This window comes from Egretta garzetta, unplaced genomic scaffold (assembly GCF_000687185.1).
Source record: "Egretta garzetta isolate BGI_Z169 unplaced genomic scaffold, ASM68718v1 scaffold425, whole genome shotgun sequence".
NCBI lineage: Eukaryota > Metazoa > Chordata > Aves > Pelecaniformes > Ardeidae > Egretta > Egretta garzetta.
The window spans coordinates 328,150-349,895 of record NW_009259796.1 but is presented as its reverse complement, the minus strand read 5'-3'; the positions used below and the strand labels follow the sequence as shown (position 1 = coordinate 349,895).

General features: G+C 38.2%; 2 protein-coding genes across 6 annotated transcripts in view; both read right to left on the bottom strand.

Annotated features, from left to right (window-relative positions):
- Positions 1-408, bottom strand: part of MRPL44 (mitochondrial ribosomal protein L44) — a 6,158-nt gene extending 5,750 nt beyond the window's left edge. Inside the window, exon 1 of the mRNA XM_035895212.1 lies at positions 392-408. Coding sequence (XP_035751105.1) covers positions 392-408 — 17 coding nt within the window. The remainder of the gene's footprint in view (positions 1-391) is intronic.
- Positions 279-21,232, bottom strand: MFF (mitochondrial fission factor). Of its 5 annotated transcripts, XM_009639730.2 has the most exons (9): positions 21,211-21,232; positions 18,555-18,772; positions 17,460-17,632; positions 16,469-16,557; positions 12,393-12,467; positions 9,528-9,686; positions 3,653-3,715; positions 1,433-1,517; positions 279-1,070 (listed from the first exon to the last, which is right to left on the bottom strand). In XM_009639730.2, exons 2-9 carry the CDS (start codon positions 18,769-18,771, stop codon positions 939-941), a joined length of 993 nt encoding a protein of 330 aa, XP_009638025.1. In that variant the 5' UTR covers position 18,772; positions 21,211-21,232; the 3' UTR covers positions 279-938. The 5 variants fall into 5 exon arrangements, with proteins under 5 accessions (XP_009638025.1, XP_009638026.1, XP_009638027.2 ...); XM_009639731.2 differs by lacking the exon at positions 12,393-12,467 and having other exon boundaries at positions 281-1,070; XM_009639732.2 differs by lacking the exons at positions 3,653-3,715; positions 12,393-12,467 and having other exon boundaries at positions 282-1,070.
- Positions 21,233-21,746: the final 514 nt, after the last annotated feature.

Sequence of the window (21,746 nt, the reverse complement as noted above, 5' to 3'; positions counted from 1 at the left end):
AGCCGATGGCGGGCCTGGGCGGGGATGTTCAAAGCGAGCAGGGTACGCGGGGGCACCAGGCTCGCTTCCCCCACCCGCGTCCTCGCCCCACGCACCAAGAACCACCCCAAGGTGCAGGGGAGGGTAGCCTGCAGCCGGCTGTTGGATGCCCACCCGCTACTTTTGGGTTATTCAAAGACTACTAGTGTAGATGAACCGTCAAATAAGTGTTCTTAAAATAATGAACAAGGGCTTAGGATTTTTTTTTTTTTTTGAGAGTTTTATTAAACATACTACATCAGTATCTTGTACTCTGTAATCTTTTGATTGCTCACAGGCTGACTTGCTTAAAAATGTATTTTCTATAAAAACATTGCAAAATTAAAGCTAAAAAAAAATACATATTACACACCTCTGCACAATCTGCATGTTAGCAAAGAATACCTTTTATTATTTGACCCGAACATGTGCTTAAACAAGGAACATACTCATGAAACAGGACACACTCCTTGAATATGGCACACCTCAAACTACTCGGACTAAAGGAGGACACTAGTGCAATCATGTTTAATTGCATCTAACAACAGAACAGTAAGAATTGCTTTTTATTCTTTTGTATTTTTTCCAAACCCCTCCCATTTGTTCTCTTCCCACCACAACAAAACATCCAGTGGTTATTCCCACAGATCACTGTCCTCACGCTGCATGAGGCAAACTTCGCATCAGCTGATCCACATTTACATTGAAGCATGCAAAGAGGATACTGCAAGTATTTACAATGCAAATCTATTAAATACATTATAACTGAACAAAGTGTCCTTTTAACACTGCAATTCTATAGCCTTTATCTGTGGTGCAAGTTTCCAGTGTATGAATTATAAAACAGCATACAATTCAGAAACAGAAAGAATTTTGCAAATTGTTTGTGTTTTCAACTATTAAATCTTCCCGAGAGCGGTCTAGCGCCGAAACCAAAGCCAGCTATTGAGTAGCCAGAAAGCTACAGTAATTGAATACATGATCATTTCCCTTTTAGCACGCTCTTTGTTTTCTTCTTCCAGAAGTTGTAGACGGCGATTAAGTTTAATTATCTAAAAATAAATAAAGGCTTTTAATACGTCATTGCGATTTGCCAGACTTTCTAAAAGCTTCTGAATAGCCGTGTAAAGTTAGTATCTCAGACAGATGGACTGTAAACGCTTGATAATTTTACTTTCTATCTTCAATTGCTAGTGATCAGATCTTGCTGTCCCTAGTAAGCAGGGACAGAAATGGAGTCAGGCTCTCCAGACTGCCAGGACAATACAGGACACATGAGGGCAGTCCCACAGGGGTACAGAGGATCTCTCATCATATTGGTTATGGATACCTTTGCAGCCACACAGAAAACCTCCTCCCCCATTTTACCGCTACAGCTTTTTCTTAATATTATCAACGACGATGCTTTACATACCTGCCTTCTTAAGGAAGCAGCATCTACGACTGTCATGTCATCCGGTGTCCCCTCAAGCGTAGTATCCAAGTTGGAAAGACCGTATCTATCAAATAAGGGAGATAGTTTAGCCGTCTCATCCGTGCAAAGATTAGCAAATACCATATATTATCAGCATTCTAGCAGGTGTATTTTTGATGGTGACAGAAGAATTATAACACCTTTTTTCCAGCTTTTATAGAGTTGTCTGTTTCAAGAGGATCCTAACTGAATAAAGCACAAACACATATGAAGCGGGTAAGTGCTTGACTGAATTCAGGTTTATTACTCTCCGCACTTAAATATTTTTGAAGATCCTCCACGCAGACAGACTTCTTGCTGTCACTTGGGTCTCTCAAAAGACTGTTTCTCGTTATTTAACTGATTAATGAATACTTGAAAACTGCCTGAGCTAAAAAGCCAAAGTTGCAAGAGACCTGGCAACAGATTAGAAACAACCAAATGAAGACTTGGAAAGAATTGGGTGTCTTATGCTCGGTACCTACTTATATATCCCAAGCAGACACCTGCTGAGATTCATGATCTCAGTCACATTAACCTCAGTACTTTAGGCAGAGAACCTTGCAAATCAAGAGTCCAGCACAGAGTCACTGCTTGCTGAACTCTGCATGCGTTAGAGAGCACCTGAGCACCTCTCAGTTTTCTTAATGCAGTGATTCAGAGAAAGCATCATTCTAACTCCAGGGCAAGTTATTAAATATGGCACATTTATTATCAGTTGGGAAGTGGCAGAAAGTCTACATAAAGTGTGTGTTTTGATCATCCAAATGCTACCTCTTAACCAGATTCTTTTCCAACAACTAACAGGTACAAGTAGTTCCTGATGCTGCACCTACCACTGAGTTTCTCACTTCCATCTTAAAACCTCAGTTTCCAGTATTCGTTCCCCTTGACTTGCTTTCTCATTAGGACATATGAATAACTGCTGCAGACAGCTTAAGAAATTGAACAAAAAAAACATCAAGGCTACCAAATTCACAACAAAATACACCTAAAAGCGCTTTAGCATTTAATGACAGTCAATGGTCAACTTCAACTAATGGGAATACGAGAATTCCTGAAGCTTGTAGAGTGCACTTAAGTGCAGATACTGCTTTTACACCGAAGTATTTAATAGTGCTGTGAAGCTCACATTGCTAACTCAAAGTTATTTAAAATAAGCCTAAATTAATTATAAAACAATTCAAACATTTCTGCTCTTAAAACAAAAGTCTAAAGCTTTGTGCACATAAAAAAAATAAATCAAGTTCTCCTTATTACTACAGGTCCTCTGAAAGCCAAAGAGATTTCTGAGGAAGGTCTTTTTGTAGCCATTTTTTTAATTTGTAGTAGATGGTAAAAAAAAAAATTTAAAAATCCTATCAGACCCACAGCACAGTTGTCCCTCACCATCTCCTGGAAAAAGCAGAGGTTTATCATTCTGGCGAGACGGGCACACCTCTCCCAGGTCACACAAGTTTAATACAAAGTCACAGTGTATCACTGCTGCTCTACCAACTTCCAAACCATTCCAGGTATTAAATCAAGAGGGTTACCAGCAAGAAATCCCTTGATATAATCTCTTGGACCATTACAAAAACTGAATTCCTGAATTCAGAACAATCACCTGCTTGAATCCAGTGTCTACTTAAGCACAAACGTAACCTCCATTTTGAAGAAAACACAGAAATGTAGTGGCAAATGGGAACAACAGATGTGGACTATTTTATTTTTTTTTTCTTCCTGACCATGAGATTACGTGTCAATCTTACATTCAGTTCCACTGAAACAATGTCAATCTGCCAAGATAATGGCAGTGAAAAGGCATCCAGCTACAACTGACAGCCCCCGGCATGTTACTAAGAACATCTGGAAAAAAATAAGGTGATGCAAGGACAAATTTTCTAGCAATAAAAATATGAAAGTCATTACTAAATAGACAATACTTGAAGTATACTGCTAATGTAACTTAAGAGCCTCTCCTCACACACTACTTTGAGTCTGAATTCTGCAGCACGTTGTATCTATTAGACAAGTGAGGTCTAGGGTAAGGAATAAAGGCCTGAAATATCTCAAGAGTGAAGAGGGAGGATAGAAGTGAGCATTGTGTTTTAAAATAAGGATGCTGGAAACAGGGAAACAGAAGTCTGAGTTTTAGAATCTAAATTAGTGTATCATGACTAACAAAAAAATACTCTTTACCTGGTGTTGTCATGATGAGGGTTAGAGGAAGTGGTAGCAGCTGACCCACCACGTAACACTGGCCTACAGCAGGTTTTTGTAGATAGAAAGCACAAGACAGAAACAGGAAACGACAAACAGAGATAAGAGGTAAGACACACAGAACAAAGGAACATCAAAATACTTCCACTTATATTGTATAATGTTTCAATACAATATAGTATCTATTTATTTTGTTGTAAATTGCACTTTCCTATTTCTATTATTCAAATTTAATCAACATTGGATGTTTATGCAGCTACAGCATGTAGACAAATTTTTGACGATATAGCTTCATTTATGGAAGACAAACTGTTGGAACAGAGATTTGGGCAGTGGTTATCAGCCTTATAAAATAACCATGGGGAACTTAAAGTTTAAAAAAAATTCCCCCCAAAAGCCAAGGCCCCACCCAACAAAAGTGTGTGGGGGGAAAAGTATCTACACACAAAAGCCTTTTTAATCATCCTCTCCTCCCTCTAGGGAAAGGGGAGATTTGTCTTTTCTTTATTCATCTATGCTAGATGTAAATTCAGAAAGCCTGGGCTAGTAGCCCAAGGACCATATGTAGTCTGAACAGAGGTAGATCTCTGCAGGAAGAAATGACTAAAAGCTTCAAATAGAGGTTATGAACATCCTTATAGGTGTTGCACTTCTAATTTCTTTTCCTTTTCTTTCTTAGAGCTTTTAAAGTTGCTGGAACTATATAAGACACATTAACTTTAAAATAAGAAGTTACTGTGTCCCAATTTGCAGAAGACGTGAATACCAGCAGTACCTTCCGACAAAGCCAGTACTGTACATTTTCAGTCACTTGAACAAACTGTTCAAGAGCTTGAAATCTTTTTTTTTCCAATTTCTTCCATTTCCCCAATGCCAACAGGAGGTACTTATACCATGCATTTAACCCATGTATACTCCAGGCTATAAAGTTAAAGACAAAGATAACCTAGGTATGAAGATCTTTACAGCAGGTACATGTAGGAGGCAGAGGCTTGGTGCCAAGGTGCTGAGTGAACACTGTGGCCTTGCCTGAAAATGAGCAAGAACCATGCAAACATATCACAACCACTAGTGTCATTTAAAAGGATCAGGATCTAGGAGCCCTCGCAAACTCTGCTACCCCACGCAACCCTTACTGGGACTAGGGCCTACTCTATCAGCACCATAAGTACGTACCACAATGTTTTTCTGTCTAACATAGAACATGAGCCAGCACGACATGTTTTACAAAGAATTATATAAAAAAAATATAAAAAATATCACAATACATACAGTAAAAGAATATTCTTAGCGAAACGCATGAGGTCTTGCACAAAGATATCAAAAAAGGTATTCCTATTTTTTAATTGGAGAAATAGTTCAGCTAGTCTAAAGTCTTGTCTGACAGATGCTAGAACTAAATACTTTGGGAAAGCGCAAGAAATTCAGCAAACAGCAGCTATGGAATAGGTTGCAGAATTTCTCTGCAAACATAGGTCACCTGTAGTTAATGGCAGATAAGCGAACGCCAGCTGTCAATATCCAGCAGGCATTTCCCACACCATCTGACACAGGACAACATTTGGGGTTTGTGTAACGAGAACAATAGGTCTCAAACGCTCTCTGAACTCTTGGCCTCTGTGGTATTTTGTGTCAAACAGTTTTCCAGCTGTTGTAGAACTAATCAATACCAACTAATTCACACTGCCCTTCCCAAGGAAAGCCACAGGCTTGGAGGTAGCTGAGGGCTACAGCAAGGAACAAAACTAAGTTCCTGATTTGCAGAGATCCCGAAGTGCTCTAATGTATACTAAAGACAAGTCTTTAATCCCACTTCCCAACACAACCAGGCTGTTAAGAAGCTGCACATAATTTCTCCCTTTTCTTTGCATTTCACATTTTATTTCTTTACAGGTGCACCCAAAAGGATCACCAGAATATCCTTCTGCTTCTCCCACACTTTCTACTTGTTTGGTTTTATATAGTAACAAAAAAATTCATTACATAGATCACAGTGGCCTCATAACTAAAATCACCTTACTCAAAAATCAGCAGCAAGTTTTTTGGTAAATATAGAACGCACAAGTGTAATATAGTCAAGCTACTGAATATGTGTCCTTCTTTAAAAAACTGAGTAAGAGTACATTAAAACTTTGAATTTTCTGGCTACTTCCATCAATTCCATCCTAAAGATTAACATATGATCAGAAGAAGCCGTAACTCTGAGGCCACGCATACTCAACACGTAACTATTTCACTGCAAATACAGCGGCAGCCTGAAACGTGACAGGAATGCAGAGTAATACAGTTTTAATAACAGTGGGAAAACAGGCAATAAGGCAATGACCAAATTAATCTGGTCCGTCTTCCTCTGCTTAGAGCAGAGCATGGGATGGAAATACCACAGTAATGATGCAATCATAATTATGTGGTCTGGGAGGAAAACAACAAGGTTTGTTGGTGGTCAATCTAGGTACCTGGGTCCAACTGCCATCGTTTCTGTGCCTGCGCACAGGGGACTGAGGCCAGCACGTTCTCCTTGTTCAGCAGAGGCAGCAGCTATGTTGACCTCTCAGTGTACTTTAAAACACCTCTGGAAGTCTCAGAAAGGCCGTAAGAATGGGCACAAGGACTTTATGGACATGTTCTGGATGTGAACTGGGTAAGAAGCTCAGCTTTAGAAGTACAGAAAGGATTGGTGCATCAAAACATCAGTGGCTGGATGAAAATGCTCTCCTCGCTTGCCTCAGTGCTACAAGTAGTTACTTCAATAAAGCAATAGGCTACTGGTTTTCCCAGGCTCCTTCACATTTGCAGACCCATTTCATTGTCTTCTGAACTACATTACCCCAAAGTCATGTGTAGCCCTCTTCAATGGTCTTAGCTCATGTCCCGTTTTATTTCTACCATGAAAAATGTCATTAACTTGCTCAATATAAAAAGTGATCTCATAACACCTCAGGATACGATTATGTGCGTGAAGCTTGGCATTTAAGAAGGATAGTGGCTTTTTAGAAAGGGCTATCCTAAAGAAAGGAAATAGTAATAAATTTCCATACTTTTTTCTCCTAAATAAAAAGGTATTGACCCAAGAGATGATGAATAGTTCAGATAAAGGACAGATTTCAACACAAATCTATTCAGATGTGAAATTGCCTTTTTTCCTGCATTTGACGCCACTAAAATCTCCATAAATGTAGGAGGGTTTTTTTTGGTTTTTTGGTTTGGTTTTTTTTTTTGGGGGTGGGGGGGTGGGGGTGTGTGTGTTGTTGCCTAGAGCATAAAAGATCAGTCTTTAAAAGACACTAGGTATAGGCCCTACAGTCATTCAATAGAAATTGAAACAGAAAAATGGTTAGAACTGGAAAACAAAACTGACCTATTGTCCTTGTCCAAGCTGAAGGAAATGCAAGAGTAAACAGACAGTGTAAACAGTGATCATTAAATTGTTGCCCATTTAAATAACCTATTAGGTGAGCAGTGCTGGCTAAACTAGGCATAATTCATTATCTGCAGCAGTACAATCAGCACCTACCGTTAGCGGTTTCAGTAGATGGGAAAATATTTTGAAAAGCAGCAAGCCATGAAACAAGTTAAAAATATTTCCAGTGATAACACATAGACAGATCTTGTTAATTTTAAAAGATCTCTTCTAGTATTAAGCATAAAATGTTAAAATAGGTAAGGTTTTGAGATAGAAAGCACGTTACACAGAGCAAAAGAACAGAGTGCAGGTTTAAAGCAATTTAAAATGAAAAATATTTTGCAACCATGCAAGTGGATCATCCAAATTTCACATTCCTACGGCAGCTGTAGAGTAATGGTGGGTATCTAAACACCCACCCCCAAAGAATACACTTCCACCTTATTGAAAAGTTAGGTGTTTTGTTCACAGGTGACTAGAAAAGGGGTTTTCCATTTCTTCTAGGAAGGTTAGTAAGAAAACCTCAAAGTTTAACCCAAACCAGGAAGAGTAATGGAGCTTTTTAAGTATTCAGAACTCTAGAAATTTTCTGATAATTGAACTAAGTTGAAAGTGTATGTATGCATAGGTGTATGTTTTCTAGAATCCAAGAAAACATGGGCAGGAAGCCAGGAATGAAACCTGTTCACTTCACTGCAGAGTGGGGAAAGGGCTAGAATTTCAGTCTGTATTTTAGCAAGGACTCTTGGTGTAGTGCTATTATTGACAGACAGCAGAACTCCTCCTTATCTAGGAGCTTTAATTTTTGTTTTACAAAACAAACTTGTAATTCCATCTAATTTTTAATACGGACAAGGAAAAAAGGTATTGCTGTCCAACTGTTGACAGGCATGAAAGTTTTAACAGCTACAGCCTGCGTTTTCAGACTCAGGGTAAAGCATCCAACTTCCAGAATTTCAAGGGGAACTATGCAGATAATTTGGTTTGGGGTTTTTTGTGGGGTTTTTTTTTTGTTTGTTTGTTTAAGGCCCAGGTTAAGAACATAAAGGTCAGCAAGACTGGAGTTCTATATGATTAATATGGGCATTTATATACCGTCAGGTTAGCAAACATGGTGAGCTACAGGAGGTGCCAGTTTGAAGAGTGACTGCAAACACACAGACATTCACAATAAGATTGGCTTGATAGTCACGTTTTATTACCAAAACAACTAGAAAGCAAATCATTTAACTTCATGCTACAAAGTATAAGAGTGCTGCTGGGATATTAGCAACCAGAGGCAGATGGCAAACTTCAAAGAACTTCCTAACGCAGGCCACACTGAAGGGCTGCAGGAGGAATGAGCAGTTCCTCCCATTGTACTTGCCAATTATCTCCTCTAAATTGACCTCTTGGCAAGCCCTAGAGGCCTTGGCTAGCCCTACACTAGAAATTAACTGTGTGCAATTTTTACCTGAACCTCTGTACTAGCATACTATCAAAATTAAAATTGCTTTTGGTAAATTAACCTTGCCATGATTAGTCTTCATAGATGTTTCTGTAGTGTTAAACTTGCCATTCTTATAATGTTTAGAAGTGCCAAATCAAAACAGTCCAAGGATACATCAAGCAGGCAAAACTCCACTGAAGAAAATGGCAATGATAGAATCATTTACATTGGAAAAGACCCTCAAGATCATCGAGTCCACCTGTAAACCTAACACTGCCAAGTCCACCACTAAGCCATGTCCCCAAGCACCACGTCTACACACCTTTTAAATACCTCCAGGGTTGGGGACTGATTGCCATGAGGCTTGTATTGGCTCATTACCTCTCAAAGCATCAGCTTATCCATAAAAACAGAGACAACATTAATCAGAGGAGCAAACAGCTTCCCAGTATACGTTGCCTTTCTTGCTCTCAGCATCCAAAGCTGTCACCATCAGTCATGTATCAACCAGAGATAACTATTCCCGATACAAACTGAAACAGTCTTGACATGTTACCAAAACCAGCATCTGCAATGCCTTGCATAATATTCTACCCTGTTTCTGGACATTTGTTTTAATGCTTTATGACAACATCAACCCAATCTTATTGATTTGCACCATTGCTCACCAACAGAAAAGCAGAAGACAAGGCTAAAATTTGCAGGCTCAGGGTCACGTATTAATTGCAGAAAACACTGACAATCTGGGAACAGCAAAATCCCTTGCAGTCACAGACTAACACTTCCTATTTTGATTTTTATTTGGAAGGAAACCAAAACAATACTATATTGACTGAAACAGAAGCATTTTGAAATGTGAATTTTGGACAATTAAATCGCTTATGAATAGTGAAAGCAAAGGAAAGCAAAAGCAAATAATTTCATCTAGTTATTTTGTAAACAGAAACCAAACTCCACTAAACAGGAGAAAAGAAAAAATACAAAAGCAGCAAAAGCTGGCAGAATCAGTGACAACCAATCACCTGCGGTTTTCATCCAGCACATCCAAGACCTGCTGGTAAGCCCTACGAGTGGAAGACTGGATAAACGACAAAATGCCACGAGCAGAGTAAAGATTAGTTCCATCTTCAGGTAACATATTGGGAGGACAGACACGAGCCTGTTGCAGTGATGGTGTCACACTGTTTGTACAAGCATAGTAAATGAAGAGAGAAATACTATAGTCAGATTTTAAATTAAAAGAAAAGCTTTTCAGATAGACCCCATTCCAAAATGCTTATTGCTTGCTTTTGTTTTACCCTTCTCCCACCACTATAAGGCAACACCCCCAAATTCTAGTAGCATAGGGATCATGAGCTACATTTATATTTGTTCTTCAGAAACAAACACAAGTAATAATCCAAGGACACAGTTTTGATCTGTTATATAAGTTAGTTTTAGAAAGTCCTTGTCCAGCTAAATCCGTACCTGTTGGAAGTCAGTATTCAAGCCCTCACTGACATCAGTAAGAAAAGTGTTTTCACAAGCATTGGCATTTAAAAAAAATCCTACCCGTAATCTCTTTCAAAACACAGGCCTTTTTCAATAAGGAGAATCTCACACAGAGCCCCTTCAACAAAAATTTTTCTTCAAGCTGTGACTAAAGACAAGATAGTATTTTGATTTGCACATGAACAAAGTTTAAAGGTAACTGCAAGAAATTCCAAAAAAAGCACAGAATTCATATCCCAGTGGCAACAAATTAAATTATATGAGGTTTTGACTGTGATGCAAAAATAATATTTAAAATATAGATGACTGAAATTCAAAACGTGATCATTTGGATTATACAAACCTCATCTCTATCAGACAGAAATTAATCTTCATAAACTGCCTTTGATTCGCTCGTGTTTCTTTACATTCAGCCTGACTTTATCCACGTTGTCTCCTTAGCACATCAAGAGATTTTTATCTTTTTTAAATTTTTTTTTTTAAATCAGGAAACTTTTAATTAAGGATGAGATGCTTTTTTAATAGGAAGTCATTTGTATTAATTATAAATATTAACACAAATGCAAAACAAAGTGCAAGTCACTGTACCCTTTAATTCCAAGATTAGCATCCATAACTCAACACATTTCCTTTGCTCTTGCCACTTGTGCTTTGCTCCAACAGTTTCTGGAGTTAGAATGCAAATCTTCCTGCTTTTGCCATTTTTACAAAATTACACAAAGCGTTAGTGGCCGAGTGCTTGGAAGCTGGTTTGATACTTGGATAATCTCCAGATGGGTCATAATTCACAGATCCTCTTATTTTGAATAGAGTTGCTGTGTGACTGGCTGGCACCAAGATCACAAAGCTCAGTGAGAAAGAAAATTCAATTGAGAAGACAGATTCAAAGCACATTACACAGATGTCACTTCACCCACAGAAACGTTCAGCCATCCTGTGCTTCAGGAGACATGCAAAGACAGCAGGGGCTGGTGCCTGGCTGATACTGGTCATGATTTATTACCTAAACTGCAAATATCTTTTCATGTTGCTGTAGAGTACATTTGGACAGGATAATATTTAGTTCCTTAAATGATTTAAAATAATTAAGAGACTATATAAATCTATTTGCTCCTGGATATAAGCTAAACAGTACAGCTACATGAAATTACTCAAGTTTTCTCCATAAAGGCAATCGCTAATTTTAATATCCTTCTAAAGTACATAGTTTGAGAGACCTCTCTCTTCCTTTCTGTCTGAAAGTGAGAATAATTCTATGAAGGGCGCAGATGTCAGGATTAAGGCGGGGGGTGGTGGGGTAGAAATAAGCCAAATTTTTCTTCTATCCCCCTTTTTCAGGATTCAAAATTTTTGTCCTGTAAACATGTGATAGTCCTTTGGACTATGTCAGAGACCATGGAGAAGAACTATTATGAAGCAAACATCTGATATACAAATCAGCCAACATGACATAAGAAAAAAAATCTCTAACATAAAGGAAAATTCTCTAACATTTAGTATGACTACTTATCATTAGAGATCGTAGCTATCCCAATGCCCTTCTCCATTTGTAGTTGAATGGTCTTAGTTCTAGGTATAATTTTGTTTCAAATTTCTGAAAAGAATTCCTATATACAGCTCCAGCACTTATTTAAGCAATCCCTGGTGACAAACACCAGTCAATTCCAGAGTTTGGAACCAAAACAAACAACATAGAATTACAGAAATTACTATGGAAGAGCACAGAACATTCTACTACATGCAGAGTTTTTAGCTTCACAGTAATCATCCCTAAACCTTCTCAAAACATGTGATGTACACAGGGTTTATTTCAGATCTTTCTCCGACTTACAGTTCTGGAATTATCAAATGAGAGGTAAACAGATTTAACTAATCAAGGTTACTTTAAATTCAACCACATAGACAGACTGTGTTATTCTCATTAAAGACGTACACACTGTTACCTTTTCCCCCACAACTTGCATGAAGAATAGAATTTCTCAAACTGTGAAATTGAACTCTCTAGAGAGATGTGGAATCCTTGCATGCAACATTGGCTAGTAATGGCCAACAAAAAGCTTTATTTCTTCAGCTATTCAAAAGCAGCCAAAGAACAAAGAATCAAACTAAAGCTATTTTGAAACGTAATTTTTCTTTACAAATCGCTTCTTAGTTGAAGCTGTCCCCTTCCTTCTGCCACCAGGTATTTTTCTGTATATTCATTACAGAGGGAAACAATTTGGCAAAGTTTGAGAAACTCTGAAGCAAAATTAGAAACCACACATTCAGTGTAGCAAAGGCCGTTTCAAATTTTCTCTTCTAAACTACAGATACTTAGTCAGAAAATTAGTATTGCAGAGCGCTACATAATTAGACACACTCTTGGTTTTCATATACCAGGTAACATTTAGGCTTACATGCAATCCTTAGTCGAAAGAGGTGACTGGAACCGTGGCATTTTATTTCTTGGGACAGTATCTGATCTGTGCCACCTTGAATAATAATTGTAATCTCTTAAGTAAGCATCCTTATAAATAGAGGGACTGTAATTTAGAGATCTGTCGTTATGGCTACGCAGATAGCCAGTTTTTGTACAAGTGGGTGCCTACTTGTTAGTCTCAGGGTTGGTTTTTTTGTTTTTTTTTTAAATATTTGAGAGTTCCTGTCTCTAGTGAAGCCCAACTCCCAAAAAATTCTTGGAACTGTCTCTGCATGCAACTGGATGACAAGGAGAAAAACAACAGTAAAGAATCAACTATTTGTACCACATAGAGAACACTGCGATAGGGAGCCCAGCCAATTCTGTTGCTTCAATATGACAATCTATTCCAGAATGTTTAATTTTGTCACTTTGTAGGTCAAACACCAGCATTTTGCTCAGTACATCTGAACATTTTGTGCAAGGAGGACAACAGTGTCCCAGATTGAAACTTGAGTATTATAGTCCTATTTAGAAAACAAAAGTTTTAAAAGGCAGTGCTCCATGTGCCTTTTCAGTGGGGTCCTCATCCCAGCATCCGAGTAGACCATCATGGCTACCAGGAAGTTGACTCAAGGAGGTAAGAGAAACAAGCATTTAAAAAACAAGTATTTTTTTTGGATAGGAATTAAGTATTTGAAGTAAAACGTGGACTTTCTTTCCTATTTGAAGATGTGAACCAGGCTCACACAAGCATAGGAATGAAGAGCTGATCTTTGTCAAGTACCATGGTATTTGTAACCACAGAAGTAGTAAATGACTTAGACGTGGTATGAACTTAAAAATCAAGCCAGTTTTGATGAAGCAGCAATGTATCATTACAGTTATTAGAACAAAGATTATTTCTTTCAGCTAACAACACTGGAAATAAGAACTTTAGGAGCAGCTGGTTTCTTGTGGTTTTGTACCACTGAAAAAAAAAATTGTATTTCTATATGGTAAAGAAATTTCAGGTGATATAAATGAGGTAACAGGTGTACAAATATGTTTTCTCTAGTGCAAAGAATAAGTTTGTAATATAATTTACCTACTTAAATGGTCTAATTTACCAACAAGGAAGCTAAACTTGGAAGATATGCACCACATTTACCATGAACCTCTAGTAGAAATAGTCTATGAGCTATAGACTCTGTACCATCTGAGGTAGCATAATTTACATCAAGCAAGTTCGTTTGCTTGTATGCCTATTTTGAGCTATAAAATAACACTTCCACATAGGTAGCTTCCCTAAGTAGCTACCACAGTGAAAACAGAATGCCATGGTATCAATTTGTTAGAATCACTGCTTCTGGTTTTATTTACATGCAACTTGCAATTTTTTTCTTTTGCAGTTTACAGTGTACATCCTATGTGCCTAAATTGTGAGGAAACAAGAGCCAAGAGACACCTTTCTGACCGAGTACAAAAGACTTGGCTTTCCTGCATTTGTGTGAGCTACACAAGTTCCACCTTAAACATAGTGTTTTTTGTAATCTGAATTCACACTATATTTTCCTGAAAGTTAGCCAGGTACATAGTCACATTTTCCACTTGGAGATTGACAAAACCTGTATTGAGGGAGAAATGCCAGATTCAGCATCACTGAGAATGCCACAGCATGTTCAAAGTGATTTCTTTTTTTGGATCACACCGAGTCAGAAGTGATGACAGAAAAAGAAGCAATTTCTAGTAACCCCAATGATTTCAAAGCAGATGATCTACACATTAGGCACAGCATAACTTCCATCACAAGGAAACAAGTACTTGAGAGGACAAGAGACAAATGAAGTTCTACTAAAATACATTAGCTGCAGGTCACCAAGTGTGGAATGCTGCAGAGAAGTAAGACAGCTTCTTCCACATGGGCAGCAGAGAGCACAGATACAGCAGTCTCAATATTAGCTAGCTGTTACCTTTCATACAAACAGAAGAGAAGAGATCCTGGATCAATCTAAAATTTATATAATTTTCCTAAAAGACACTCATAATGAAAACTGCTTGGCGTTGGAAGTTTGATTTATTTGACAGATGTTATGCAGGCACTAGCATGGGCATCAAGAGAGGAAAACTAATCCCCCGGTGTGCTGTAATTTCCTGGTTTTTGTAAATGATAAACTGAGTCATGCAAGCTACCAGTTATACGTTCATCGATCATATCCTTTTTCAAAGCACAGGATTACGAGCTAGTATGGTATTGCTAAGTAAGCCTCTGAAGGACTGCTAGCAGATTAATAAATGGTGACAACAAATAATATTCAGACTATCTTAACCAGTAGTTCTATATATAGCTACTGAGCAACAGCAAAGCACACAGGTGAGTTTTACAGATTTATGATTTTTTGGATTCAAGAAGTCCAAATACATGTGAGAAATCTGACAGCAACTGGATACATCCAGTCAGAGGTGGTCTTGCCAGTTTCTCAGATGGCTGGCTGGGCAGACACAGCCCATGACTTTCGGAAGACTAAACTAACCTGGGGAGCAAGAATAAAGTGATTTCAAGGAATTGCAAGAATTTGTGTACCATCTGTTTTTCCTTTGAGTCCAACACATCAAAGACTGGCAAAGCAGAGCTGGCGACATCAAAGGGATAAACTTTTTCACAAGCAGCTTCCATCACATGAAGACCATCTATTCCAGCATGCATCATGTGCAAACTATCAGACAGGCAAGTGAACGCCATTTCTGCAGTGAAATTCTAGTATGGCAGACCCAAGAGGACATAACTGATGACTGATACCACAGGGAACTTGGGCACTTAGTAGGCTGCTAGAGGCTGAGCACATCAGGAACTTAGGATGTGAATCTGGTTTTGCCAGCTCAGTGAATAATATGACTCAGCAGACTTGAGTACTTAGACACGTGCAATCTTTAAGCTTGTATGAACCAAAAGCCTGATTAAGAAGAGGAAGATATGCAACAATATTTCTATGAAGATTTGGAGGAAGAGAAGGAGAATTAAAACATGTCTGGAAGATGCATCAGAGTACATTTCACTAGTTTTAAACTAACTAACAAGTAGACAGATATGTAGTACATATCTGTAGTACAGTACTTCTTAGTGCCCCTGCTGTAAACAGAAGAAACCAGACATTTCTAGGACATAATTCATTTGATCTATTTTAGACTAAAAATAGGTAGACCTTAAGTAGGTCATGCACTTATTTCCCTCTACTTACTGAAAATTAAGTTTATGGTGATTTAGCAGTGGTGTTATACAACAACAATGGGACAGATGAATCCCACCTTTTAGGTCTTAGATTTAAGATCCTTTCAACAAGGGAAAGTATTCTTTACAGTAGCTGTATTAGGAATCCTGTACGTAAGAGTTTTAAGTGTTACATTGCAAAACCAGTCATTGCCAGGTGGAAAGATGCTGTCACTCAGAATAAGCTGTGATTAATCAAAGACTACTATACCTAATAAAAACATACAGACCTGTATGCCTTCAGAAAGCACAGTAAGAATTGCGACCTCAGACGGTATCAATAGATGAAGTTTCCAATTCTAAATGCTGCTTGCTATTTTGGTCTCAAAAGATTACAATATATACTCACATATTCCAATACATTAAGTACACCAAAGAAAAATTACTTACTCTAATATTTATGAAAAATATACATATTCCTTTTTCTATGAACGAAAACCATTACATAATATCAACAGTGAGAGAACCAGGAACATTTTCATGCACAGAACTCAATTTCCTCAAAATTCAAGGGAAAAAAAAATATTACACCAGCTCAGACACTGAAAAAATCTCCTGAAGTAACAACTCATGGTAACTCACAAAACCAACTGTGAACCCACAAACACTCCCACCCATCTGCTGCAAGCAAATACTTCACAGATGGATCACCTCACTAAACAAAAAGCATAGAAACTAAGAGTAACGCTGGCCTTATAATTAAAATTATGTACTTGCCACAACATACAAAATATTAGCTGGAAAAAACAAGTAACGAGGAGATAAGTAACAAAGGAAATAGGTAACAAAGCTGTAGTTGTGTCCCTGCACCCTGTTGCTCTACTCACACGGAATCATTTCGGACTAGCTGGCCATTCTGTCGAGTGGCGTTTTCGCTCATGGAACGTTCTCTCTTCAGTCTTCCCACTGAGCGGACCTGCATAAAAGGAGAGAAAGAAGGAGATAAAAGACAGGGATTTCCAGGAGACACTAAATAACTTGCCTTGGAGATTTGCAAGTTAGATCTGCCCTTAGATGCAAAGGCACGTTTTCGTGGGTTTCACAGTGATTAGGAGGAAAACAACTGACAACAGGATCTGCTGCTGGTACCTGTAAAACCAAGGTCCAAACTTATTGCAATCCTGCCATTATCTATCCATATGATCTGATGCCAAAAGTATGAACACACAGAATTTCGCATGTGTAAGAAAGCAACATTATGTTTAATATTACTTCCTATCACCAGAGATAAATATATTTCTACTGTACCTTATGAGTCTATAGAATGTAATAAATATTTAATAAATATTTTTCCTCATAAATATTTTTCTGTTTTTAAGATGTCAATTACACATCATCCACCTGGGTACCAATGTTACACCCACCATTCTTTGAAGCTGGTATTCAGTTTTGTTAAAGCTCACTAATTCTATGTGGTATTGTATCATCTGGCCATGAATTCCAGAAGTTAACTATACACATTAAAAGAATCTTAGTTTGTTTTCCGATAACCTGCAACTTAAGAAAAAAATCTTACAGCTTTCTCTTCAATCACAAGGATTTTTTTGTTAAAAGTATTTTGAGTGGCTCTAATTATGTCTTGACTTCAGTAAGTATTGTATAAGCTTTCTGAGCCTGGCAACCCCTAGCCATCTGCCAGTTAAATATTGAACGTCAAAGTTCTAATTAGAACTACTACACTGCTAATAAAAATATTTTTATATTTTCCCAACTTATGTTAGCACCAAGTAGATCTGCACCACCATCATTGGTCATTTCACTTTCTTTAGTAGAATGCTTCCAACTAAGGAAAAAAAAAAAATCAAAATAAGTACTAGCCTCTTCATTTTGAGGTGTCTGCTGTGGAGGTTTTTCTAGGTCCAAAAAATCTAGCGGTCGATCACTAAGAGAAATAACACGGGGAGGAGTTTTCAATGCCAGTGGTTTGAATGGAGTAGACTGAAGAAGGTCAAGGTCTGGTGGTCTGGAAAATGGAATGTCTTCACTATTACCTGCAAGAACATCAGTTGTCAATAGAAAGCAAGCTGTTCTGAGGGCTAATGCTAAAATTCAAAAAGACATCACATCAGTTACTTCCCCTGACTACGCCAAATAACTAAGTATACCTTTCTTTAGCAGGGCTTGTATGTTAAAACCTATGGTTAAAGCTCTCAAAGACCACATTAATTGACACTTATTTGAGTAGCTTCTTCGAGAACAATGAGCCTGAGCAATCCTGAGCAGCATCAATGGTTACCGCAAGTGAGGGTGCTTTTAACGTCCAGACAGTCTTATTAAAGGTGTATTTGTTTAGAAATATGGGGATGTAAAGATGTCACTCTTTCAAAGCATAAACTATATGCATGCCACTCATTTCCCAAATTGTAAGGCCTTCAGCAGTTCCAGGTCTGCCACTGTAAAGCCCATAACCATAAATACTAAAGAAGCATTGACAGAGTATCATAGAATGTTTTGGGTACACCCAATAATAGACAGATCCTTAACATAATTAGCATTCTGATTATAATCAAACTTATTTTGCATGGCTGATATATAGTACATCCACAAAACTTGTTACAGTTACTTTAGCTTATAGTTAATTAGGAAAAATCAGGTGTGAATCAATAAACATTAAATTTTTTTGCTCCAGAAATGGTTTAGTAAGATGAAAAGTCAGCAACTGAATTTTCTGTTCATAATTCATTTTTTAACTCTCTCTACTACAAGCTATACCAAAACTGTTAATGAAACATTTTCAGAGTATAAGAAACTTCCTAAGTCAAAGTTGATAAGCAATAACTGTTTGAAAACCAGAAAGCATTTTACAGGTTTTTCTTTTAAAAATATATCAATATATATTTTTGTCCATCCAGAAATTTGGGGCAGTAATTTAAATTTTCACCTATTTTTTCTTTCATTGAGATGCAGACATACCTGCCACTACAATCCGCTCTGGAACCTGCATAGTTACACTGGCATTTGGAAATCCTTCTTCAACACCCTTCTCAAGGTCAGCATTTTGAGGAGCTACTTTGAGTTTTTCTGGGACCCTCATGCGCTGACTGATTCCTTCGGTGTATTCCATTTCGTACTGAAGGCGATTGATTTCTGCCATCTCGGCAGCTGGAGATGGGAACGCAGCCCCACTCATTCTGGCAAAAGAAAACCAAAAGCTATTATAACAATATAGGAAACAGCAGAAAGTGGGCGAAGGAAACTCTGTGTTCTGATTACTAGGCAAGTGGTAGATGATCCTAACTGAACAGATTGACTTATAGAAACAAACTATACAACAAAATTCATAGGAAGCATAGTCACAAGGAGCTGAGAGCTGAGGGCACTGACAGAAGAACAAAATGATGCTGTAGGCAATGCTTGAAGCTGCAGTGAGGGTCCTCAAATTAAGCTGTGACAAAAAAAAAAAAGTAGAAATTCTGCATGTAATACACTATTCCTACACTGTCTGGCAGAAAAACAATCCAACCAACAAACCAAAAAGAAGTGGCAGGATTGGTAGGAAATCTATTCAGGATTGGCAAGAAATCTGCAATACTGATCTATATTTACATAGATCAGTGTACCAATATTTGAGAAAATGGACAAAGTCTTAAAAAACTGCATGTTGACGCAGGGGAACAAAAGAAAGGGCTCAGCTTGGGCAGCAGCCTTCCGCTTGCTGTCAGTCGCCCAGATCTCACTCCATCTAACAAGGACAAAGTTCCTCATCAACAGCCTGTCAAATGAGCTTGAAAACCTAGCATATTCATAAGACTTTCCCAATCACAAGCAATTCTGTAAACTTCTCACTCCTGAATTTTTCTGTAAACAAAAATCTTACTTTTGCAGAACAGATACAAGACGGGCAGAGAGATAACAAGACTTTATTTACACTTGAAAGGGTTTGCCAATACTTTATACATACATTTTCCTAGAAAAAGAGCGGCATTTCATATGAAGCAGTAGGGGAACTTCCTAGAAACTGGGCTGTGAGAAAATTACTAATACAGCAATTGCTGGGAGCAGTATTGAAGACAAAGACCAAAATAACTGGGTTTTCTGAGGTTAGGTTTAAGGTTGAGAGAAAGAGAAATCCTAGAGCTGCACTTGGAGGTGGGCTGGAAAGGGGCTGCCAATGGAAACCATGGGCCTGAAAGGGAACTCTGATGGCTGAGGGACATTGTTCACCTGGGCAGTGGCTAGGGGACCTTGTTGATGGCTCAGACTGAGATTATGATTATGGGCTTGGTTAAGAGAGACACATCCTAGAGCTGCAGTCAGAGTGGGGCTGGAAAGGGGCTCCCGGAGGAACCTGTGAGCTGCAAGGAACACTGTTGTGAGAAACTTTTCATCCAGGCAATGGCTGGGGGGCCTTGTCAACAGCTCACACTGAGACAACAGTTATTTTTAGGGTTAGAATTGAGAGAAATATGTATTTCTACACATATATGTACATGCACATTATGTAAATATAGTTATCCTGGCAAATTCGCCTATGGGAAGCATAGCTTACGCCAGCAAAAAATCTTTTAGTGGTATTGCTTGAAGTAGTTCCCTAAATGAAGTAATCTATCCTGGCAAAAGGGCAGGTTCTGCCACTACAACTGCAACTACATTCTTCTACTATTTTTGGCAGTAAGGCTACATCTGTTGCTGCATGTGTGCTTTCATAAGCTGAACGTGCAGAACTTTGCGAACAAAACCCGTCAGTGCAGACCATCTACATGGCAGGCGAGACAGACCACAAGCCACTTCTCCCACCATCACACAGAAGCAATACTTCCCATATCTGTCAACAAAACCTCAAACTAATAGTAAGCTTCAGACAACAGAAAGAAGCACACAGAAGGATCTGGATTGTGTAACACTATATTAATTGCACTCATTTAGTATATTCAAGATGCGATCTACTCGGCAATCCATCCTGGGATCCTCAGTGTTATTTTCAAGACTTCCTATCACCACAGATCAAATGAAAGAATCTCATTCATCTCAGTCTCACTGCAGCACTGTAGGAGAACTGGGGGTCAGGGAGAAGGCAAGAAGGTCACTGTTCTATGCAAACTTAAAAGAATTAGTTATAAAGGAAATACCTGAAGTGATGCAGATTTAATCCACCTATATTAATACTGTTTGTATGTATCAAATGAAATGAACTGGAACAACCATTTAATTAGAAATAAACACTTTACAGGAGCTCAAGAGGTGCTTAAGCAGCTCTGTCACTTCAAAATTCTTAAGATTTCACTTGGGATTTTTTTTTTCCCCTGCCCTTTGGTCTTGCAAGCTAGATTTGTCCCTCTTATAAGACATTGGCTAGATCAGCCAGTGACATGAACAAAGTGCACGGTCTTCTGACATTTCCACATTCCAAGAGGTGCTGTGCTTTTAATTTCAAAACATGGTCTATGACCAACCAGTAAAGCACTTCCAGATTGACAGGAATAAAAATCATAATGTCAATAAAGAGACCAAACTTTAAGAACTTAAAGTACCCAGAATATCTACTGGCAGCAGCTTAAAGAACAGTTATTGCTCACAAGACCTGACAAAAGGTGTTTCACTGTTTGCTGACTTTCTCACTTTGAAATACCTGTATGGCTCTAAGTTTCGCAATCAAGTATCGCTACACTGCAGCAGTGTTTACACCACAGCTTCCCTAAAGTTTGGCATTGCTTTTGTACGTAAGCCTGCATGACAACTGCTTTCCAGCTGCAAGGAAAAACACACACAAAAAAAGACAGCATTAGAACAGTTGCTTTATAAACTATTTATAAACCAAATATCACCATGTGGGTTTAGCTGTACTTGCCAAGAACCTATAGATACAATACCGCAATGTCTTCCTACTCTTGCCTACTTCTCATCTACTTTGCATGACTGAGAACTGTATTTTCTGTCAAAGCGATTTCAATTTTTACCTGTTTTTACAAGAGAACAGCAAAACAAAAAACTGAGATTTCAGCAACAAAAAACTTCAAATATTTAAATGGGGCTTGTTAACAAAACCCCCAACTATTTAAAGAGAACAGAAATCAAAGTTATGTTTTCTGTAATGTTCTTCCTACACAAAGTATTTTACAGAGGACATTAATAATAAATCAGGGAGAAAGAGGATTTTAAAATTGG

What these genes read in the sequence shown, in the direction of transcription:
- MFF (XM_009639730.2), bottom strand. Translation starts at nt 18,771, where the DNA reads ATGAGTGGGGCTGCGTTCCCATCTCCAGCTGCCGAGATGGCAGAAATC. An exon ending in CCTCATCATGACAACACCAG is followed by an intron (nt 1,518 to 3,652) that starts GTAAAGAGTATT and finishes CTTATTTGATAG; the next exon opens with ATACGGTCTTTCCAACTTGG. An exon ending in CTGCTTCCTTAAGAAGGCAG is followed by an intron (nt 1,071 to 1,432) that starts GTATGTAAAGCA and finishes ATTTATTTTTAG; the next exon opens with ATAATTAAACTTAATCGCCG.